General features: G+C 41.6%; 1 protein-coding gene across 4 annotated transcripts in view; it reads left to right on the forward strand.

Annotated features, from left to right (window-relative positions):
- LOC122562329 ((E3-independent) E2 ubiquitin-conjugating enzyme UBE2O) overlaps positions 1-8,528 on the forward strand; it is a 161,442-nt gene that overhangs the window by 124,848 nt on the left and 28,066 nt on the right. For all 4 annotated transcript variants that reach the window (XM_043715203.1, XM_043715202.1, XM_043715200.1 and 1 more), the window contains 2 exons: positions 2,089-2,225; positions 2,463-2,666. In XM_043715203.1, coding sequence (XP_043571138.1) covers positions 2,089-2,225; positions 2,463-2,666 — 341 coding nt within the window. The remainder of the gene's footprint in view (positions 1-2,088; positions 2,226-2,462; positions 2,667-8,528) is intronic.

Raw genomic sequence — 8,528 nt, forward strand, 5'->3', positions numbered from 1 at the left:
TAAAGACAGAAGCAAAAAACTCATTTAGGGCTACCCCTACCTCCTCAAACTCCACACACAAGTTCCCTATGCTATCCCTGATTGGCCCTACTCTTTCTTTGACCATTCTCTTATTCCTCACACAAGTATAAAATGCCTTTGCGTTCTCCCTAATCCGTTCTGCCAAGCCTTTCTCTTGCCCCCTCCTGGCTCTCCTCAGACCATTTTTGAGCTCCTTCCTCACCTGCCTGTAATCCTCTCGAGCTGGAAATGTGTTGCTGGAAAAGCGCAGCAGGTCAGGCAGCATCCAGGGAACAGGAGAATCGACGTTTCGGGCATAAGCCCTTCTTCAGGAATGTAATCCTCTAGAGCTGAGCTTGACCCTAACTTCCTCCACCTTATGTAAGCTACCTTTTTCCTTTTGACGAGAAGCTCCACCGATCTCATTATCCAAGGTTCCTTTATCTTCCCCCTTCTTGCCTGTCTCAGAGGGACATATTTATTCATCACTTGCAACAACTGTTCCTTAAACAGTCTCCACATGTCTATAGTGCCTTTGCCATGGAACAATTGCTCCCAGTCCATGCCTCCCAACTCAAGTCTAATAGTATCATAGTTTTCTTTTCCCCAATTAAATATCCTCCCATTGTGCCTGCTTCTCTCCTTCTCCATAGCTATGTAGAATGTGAGGCAGTTGTGGTCACTATCACCAAAATGCTCTCCCACCACAAGATCTGACACCTGCCCTGGCTCGTTGCCGAGCACCAAATCCAAAATGGCCTCTCCCCGAGTCGACCTGTCAACATACTGAGTTAGGAAACCCTCCTGAACACACCTGACAACAACAGCTCCTTCCAAACCATCTGCTCGAAGGAGGTTCCAATCAATATTGGGAAAATCAAAGTCTCCCCCATTACAACAACCCTACTACATTCACACTTTTTTCTAAAGTCTGTCGACCTATGCTTTCTTCAATCTCCCTGCTACTATTGGGGGGCCTGTAGTAAACCCCTAATGAGTTGACTGCTCCCTTGCTGTTCCTAATTTCCGCCCATACTGACTCTGTAGGCAGACCCTCCTCGACAATGGTAACTTCTGTAGCTGTGATACCCTCTCTGATTAGTCCTATATCTATCAACCCTCAATTTAAAGCTATGTCCCCTCATGTTAGCCATCACCATCCGAGGAGAAGGGCTCTCAATGTCCACCTTATCCATTCTCTGATTATCTTAAATGTCGCAATTAAGTCACATCTCAACCTCCTTCTCCAAAGAAAACAGCCTCAAGTCCCTCAGCCTTTTCTTGTAAGACCTTCCTTCTATACCAAGCAACATCCTGGTAAATCTCCTCCAAACCCTTTCCAAAGCTTCCACATCCTTGATAAAGTGCAGTGACCAGAACTGTGCACAATACTCCAAGTGCAGCCAGAGTTTTGTACAGCTGCAGCATGACCTCATGGCTCCGAAACACAATCCCTCTACCAATAAAAACTAACACACCGTATGCCTTCTTAACAACCATATCAACCTGGATGGCAACTTTCAGGAATCTATGTACATGGACACCAAGATCTCTCTGCTCATGTACACTGTTGCTCCTTCCAAAGTGAATCACCTCACACTTTTCCACATTAAACTCCATTTTCCACCTCTTGGCTCAGCTCTGCTGCTTATCTATGTCCCTTTATAACCTCCAACATCCTTCAGCACTATCCACAACTCCTCCAACCTTAGTGTCATCCACAAACTTAATAACCCATCCTTCTATGCCCTCATTCAGGTCATTTATAAAAATGACAAACAGCAGAGATAATTGGAGTTTTCAAAACTGAGAATGATGGACTTTGGTTAGGGTATGGAACACTGGTGAAATGGAGTTGAGACCTAGATTAGCTCTGATCTGATTGTCTTCCATCAACTCCCTTCTTGGTCATGATAAAATGTGGGCTGAAAGGCCTCCAGTAATTTTGTGGTAAGCTTTGTTGCAAGTAATTATGAACATACGTTGGCAGTTTACTGTGTAAGTTAGTACCAGTTTTTATCGTATGATATTGTAAATCTCTGACATGGCAATTGTTTATGCTAATTTCATGCTGTTTATAATTTACAGAGAGCCATGCATTCAAAAAAATGGAATTTCAACCAGCAGATTCAAAAAAGTTTTTCAATACAGTGAGAAAAGAGATGGCACTACTTGCTACAGCACTTCCTGATGGTATCATGGTGAAAACCTTTGAGGATAGAATGGCAAGTCTCTAAGTCAGTCTCCCACCAGGGCTTTCAGAATTGCATGGAAATAGCTACCTCAATAATGCTTTAAATACCAGTCTTATTTTATGAAAACATTGACTAAAGTGTGTGGTGAGGAAGAATGCTGGTGAAAGCAAGCCTACTTGAGGCTTTATCCCTTCACTTGTTTCAATATATTGTTATTGGGAGTTATCTGGGAAATGTCGAGGCCAATAACTTATTTTCTTTCCATAGGATTTGTTCTCTGCTTTGATCAAAGGCCCAACACGCACTCCCTATGATGATGGGTTGTTTCTCTTTGATATCCAGCTTCCCAATGTTTATCCTGCAGTTCCACCGCTTTTCCGTTATATTTCTCAATGCAGCGGCCGTCTCAACCCTAACCTGTATGATAATGGCAAAGTCTGCGTGAGTCTGCTGGGCACCTGGATTGGAAAGGTATGTGGCTGTTGATTAGGGTCTAGGCATTTGTTAGCAATGTGTGAATAGTTTTGCTGGGGGATTCTCAGAAAACAAATCAGGCTAAGTCCTATTAGATTTTCTTTCTTTTATTATGGTCTTATTGTTATTGATGTTATTACTAGACAAGTCAGATCTCAAACTGAAATGTTGCAGATTAGCTTTTAACAATAAAACTAAAGTTTATTAAGCAAAAGAAATGAAGAGAAAATTAAACAGACCAAATTATACACATAATATGCTTTGAGATTTGAAACACACAGTAGAAATATGTTCCAATTAATCTTTTTAAAAAAAAAACCTCTTCACGAATCCATGAAATGCCCCCTGTGCCCTACCCAAATCATCCTTGCACAGTACTGACACCAGAAAGGGTTCTTGAATACCTTGATTAAACTTATTTAATTGTGACTTCAACTCCCAATGTGGAAGATCTGTTAGCCTTTTCCTGGAGTTTCATGCACCTCAATTTAAATAATCTCCACTTCAAATAATCTCTTTAAGGGTTTTATCCAAACATTTTTGATCTGGGACCTAAAGTAATCTTAGTGTTAACAAGTGTTGCTATCTTCTCGCTCTCTTAGGAGCACTGCTTTATACATCTGTCTTTGTCCAAGGAGTTCTGCAGAATTATCCTGTCCAAAACTGGAACTAATATTGAGAGGTCTCTAAGTTTACGCCAATCTTAAAGACAAATCCAGAAATTTCTCTGGTAACAGAAACCTTTTAAGCAATTGTTTACCTTGCTCAACCATAAACACTCAATGTGCATAAGTGCCACCACCATCACCACAGCCTCTTGTCCACCGTTATTTCTGAGTGAAAGCAAAATACTGCAGATACTGGAAATCTGAAACAGACTGCTGGAGAAACTCAGAAGATGCGGCAGTATCTGCGGAGTGAGAATCAGAGTTAGAGTTGAGTTTAGTACGTGACACCACTTCTTCAGGAGAGTTATACTCTGGGAATTCGGGGAAACTTGTGAGATGGATCAGAAACTGGCTGAGTAAAGGGTAGTGGTAGAAGGCTATTCAAATGACTGGAGGCTGGTGTTCTGCAGTGTACCACAAGGATCAGTACTGGGACACTTATTTGTTAAACACTTAAATGATATGGATGAAAATGTGGGGAGACTGCTAAGCAAGTTTGCAAATTACACAAAGATTAGTAGAGTGGTTAATAGTGAAGAAGATCGTTTGTAGGTTACAGGAAGTTCTAGATGGGTTGGGCAAATGGGCAGGTGGTATTTAACCCTGAAAAGTGTGAGGTATGCACTTTGGAAGAAGAAACAAATGACTGAGTATTTAATGATTGGCAGGACACTCCGTACTTAGAGAAACGGAGGGATTTTAGGGTAATTATTCACAGATCCATGAAGTTAGCAGAGCACATGAGAATAGGATACTTAAAAAGGCATAAAGGATACTGGTTTTCGTCAGTTGTAGCATAGTGTGTAAGAGCAAGGATGTAATGTCCGAATTGTACAGAGTGTTTGTTAGGCCACAGCTGAAGTGTGCAGTTCTAGTGACTTCACTACAGGAAGGATGTGATAGCATTAGAGGGGTTACAGAGGAGGTTCACCAGGATGTTGTCTGGGATAGAGAAGTTGAGCTTTCAGGAGAGACTGGGTAGGTTTGGATTGTTTTCTTTAGAGCAGAGAAGTCTGAGGGCAGACATGATTTGAGGTATGGAGTCGAAGAGTGTGGTGCTGGAAAAGCACAGCTGGTCAGGCAGCATCCGAGGAGCAGGAGAATCGATGTTTCGAGCATAAGCTCTTCATCAGGATTTGAGGTATATAAGATTCGAAGGGTACGGATAGGATGAGTAGGGAACAACTGTTCCCCTTGGGACATAATCTCCTGCTTCTTACTTAAGGAAAAACTAAGAGAGGATTTGAGGGGGGGAAGTAAAAGTTTTCAATTTAGAAGATGGTGGGAATGTGGGATGTACTACCTGGGGGCTGGAAACCTTACAACCTTCTTAAAAAAAGAAATTTGGATGAGCACTTGAAATATAACATTCAAAGATATGGGACAAGTGTAGGTAATTGGGATTTGTGCACTTTTAATGGTAGTTATTGTAGGTGCAGACTCAGTGAACCAAAGGGCCCTTTTTGCATGTTATGACTTTTTTCTACTGGACTCGAAACATTAACTCTTTTTCTCTTTACAGATTTATGAAGGCTAGTTCTCTAAAATGATTTTAAAACAAGTCACCATGGCTACAGAGCCAGCAAGTTAAATGCCAAAAACAAACTTTGTCACTAATTCAAATTCCAAAAATCCACATCAGAAAAAAACATTAAACATGTAATAAATCTCTCACTCCAGCTCTCACTGTTCATATTGCTGGCTGGGCCGTCATTTCTTGTCTATCCCTAGTTGTCCTAGAGAAAGTGGTAATGAGCTGCCTTAGTAAACTGTTAGTCAATTTGGTGTAGTTATCTCCACAATGCTGTTGGGCAGAGTTCCAAACTTTTGACCTAGCAACAATGATTTTCTCCTAAGTCAGGGGTGGCAAGCACCTTGAAGGGGGGGCTTGTAAGATGGTGGTGCTGCTATGTAGTTGTCATGCATTTGGAAGGTGTTTTCTAAGGATCTTTGAATCTTTGAAGTGCATCTTGTAGATGGTACAGGTGCTATGGAGTGTCAATGTTAGATGGACTGAATGGCACCACATTCACACACAATCAAGAAAATTCCTTTGTCTTGAATGATGTCAAACTTCTTGAGTGTTGTTGGAGCTGCATTCATCCAAGAAACTGGGGAGTGTTCAATCACACTTCTGGCTTGTGCCTCATAGATAATGGGCAGGCTTCGGGGAGTCAGGAAATGTTACTTGCTGCAGAATTCCCAGCCTCTGACCTTGGCTTCGGCTCCACTTCCCTGCCTACTTCTCATAACCCTTTCTCTGTAATTAAAAATCGATCTCCTTCAAATTAAATTGATGTCACAGCATCCATGTGACCTCACACTCTTGGGCCATGAATTCCATTACTCTTGACCTTAAGCTGGAGGGAAGCTCTTTTTAAGTAGCTAAAAATATTTGGGCTTTGTACGCTATACTGTGACTCCTTAAAATTGAGATAATTAACCTTCAACAACCACTGGCATCTTGTTTTGTGATCAGTTTGGCTCTAAGTTTGGAGAGTTTTCCGCTGATTCCAGTTAATCTAGTTTTGCAAGTGCTCTTTGATAGCACACTTGGTCACATGCGATACCTCCCCAGCTCTCTGGAATTCAGCTCTTTTGTTCATGTTTGAATCAAGGCGTTAATGAAGTCAAGAACAGAGTGGCCCTGGTATAACACAAGCTGGGTGAGAGGAGCTGGATAGTGGGTGAGACAAGAAAAATCGGTAGGTAGGGTGATGGCTGAGGTGCTATCACTGTCCTTCCTTATGAGCATACTGGCTAGTGTGCTTCCAATTAAACCTGTTGGACTATAACCTGGTGTTGTATGATTTTTAGCAATAATGTAGATTGTGAGGATGGTCCTGTCACCAAGTGATCAATTAGTCATTAATGGTGTTGTTGGCACTTTACTAGTGGTGCATTGGCATTGCACCCTGTGTGAAACTGTTTTGAGGACTCTGGCAGCTTCCATGTTGGCTCAGTGCATGCATACTTCTAATCAGGCACTGTATGGTATATCAAGTCCCCCATGCACAAACCCCTCACCTCTTAAAAGGCTATAAACCCCTACAGCAACTCTTTTTAGTTTCTAGATGTGTATAACATCTGCTCAAGTCTCCATAAACGGCTAATTTTTCAATCCATCTTCAGGATCACCAGCGCTGGAACACACTCCATCCAGTTTTGCTTACCTTATTCATGTTTTTAATGCAGATTTTGACATGATATAAAAATAATTGAAAATCCTGGTATATCCGAACAACAGAATGAATAAAGTAAATTTATAACAAAACTTATATTACCAAAGATATTTTAGGTATTTTTACAAAGGAGCAGATTATTGTGATACGAATTGATGTTTGATGATAAAATAAAATTCAGCTGCTTGTAATTGTCTTGTCCTACGTTTTGAGAACATTGGAATATTCCAATGTAAATATACAAAATAGAATATGCTATAAATATTACTTATTAGATAGTCATGGTGATTTTACATCTTTAAACCCACAGTCTCTGCTAATTCTCCAAGATTAAAGCCTATGTTGCTGATGACTTGTGACAGATTTGACCTACTGTTGATATCTGGAAGCTTGGATCTTTTTTAACTTTGTGCTATTACCCTTTGTTGTCTGCGTATTAGAAACAGTCATGTAAGAACAAACTCATCAGAGACCAGGGCTGTGACTGATGAAATAAATTTAAGTTACAATTTGCGCCATTGTGCTGTTCTTAAATTACAGGGAGTGAAGTATGTTTAGATTTCTACATCTAATCTGTTTTTTGAGGACCTGCAAGATATAAAGTGTAGGGTTGCAGCAGCACCTTTCCATCTTGCATCTTACAGGTTGGATTTAGTCATATGTGGCTCATCATAAATTGAGCCCTGTTATTCCTGGAGACATGTTATTTTAAGGTATGTACAGTAGCACGAGGCAGAAGTGGGTGTTGGAGATCAGAGTCAAGATTTGGGGGTGCTGGAAAAGCACAGCAGGTCAGGCAGCATCCGAGAAGCAGGAAAATCAATGTTTTGGGCAAAAGCTGTGGTTTTCCAGCACCACTCTAATCTTGAGCACAAGTTAACTGTCTGTCCAACCAAGGTTGATAGAAAACATGGGCAAGATTTCTGTACTAAACCAGCATTATTATTAAACATATAGGGAGAGCCTGAATAGGCTGGGGCTGTATTCCCTGGAGTGTCGGAGGCTGAGGGGTGACCGTATAGAGGTTTATAAAATCATGAATGGCATGTATAAGGTAAATAGACAAAATCTTTTCCCTGGGGTTGGGGAGTCCAGAACTAGAGGATATCAGGTCGGTATGGATGTGTTGGACCAAAGTGTCTGTTTCTGTGGTGTACATCTCTATGACTGACTCTAAATATAAACCATTCACATATAACACTTTAAAAGCTAAAACTCTAAATCCCTTACACACAAAAAGAGAGAAAATAGATTATTGATGGAGATAGCAAAAAAAGAACAGGAAAGTCAGTTCGGTGGGCTTTTGATTCTGAAGCTGCAACAATCCTTCTCCCCCTGGTTGGTTTATCAAGAATGCAAGTTGATAAGGTGCTGGTTAAAACAAAGTTTGCTGTACCTGAAAATGTTGAAGTTTTCATCACCATCAGGATATATAAGGGATCAGTTAAAGTGTGTTTGCTTTAACGCAAGGAGTATGGGCGGCACGGTGGCACAGTGGTTAGCACTGCTGCCTCACAGCGCTGGAGACCCGGGTTCAATTCCCGCCTCGGGCGATTGACTGTGTGGAGTTTGCACGTTCTCCCCGTGTCTGCGTGGGTTTCCTCCAGGTGCTCCGGTTTCCTCCCACAATCCAAAGATGAATTGGCCATGCTAAATTGCCTGTGTGTTAGATAAGGGATAAATGTAGGGGTATGGGTGGGTTGCGCTTCGGCGGGTCGGTGTGGACTTGTTGGGCCGAAGGGCCTGTTTCCACACTGTAATGTAATCTAATGTAAGGTAATGATTAAAAGTGATGAACTTAGAGCATGGATCAGTACCTGGTGCTACGATGTTGTGGCCATAACAGAGACATGGGTTTCTCAGGGGCAGGAATGGTTGCTGGATGTTCCAGGGTTTAGAGCATTTAAAAAGAATAGGGAGGGGGGGAAAGAGGAGGGGGTGTAGCACTACTAATCAGAGAGGGTATCACAGCTACAGAAGCTTCCATTGTTGAGGAAGATCTGCCTACC

Source organism: Chiloscyllium plagiosum, chromosome 24 (genome assembly GCF_004010195.1).
Source record: "Chiloscyllium plagiosum isolate BGI_BamShark_2017 chromosome 24, ASM401019v2, whole genome shotgun sequence".
In the NCBI taxonomy this organism is placed as follows: Eukaryota; Metazoa; Chordata; class Chondrichthyes; order Orectolobiformes; family Hemiscylliidae; genus Chiloscyllium; species Chiloscyllium plagiosum.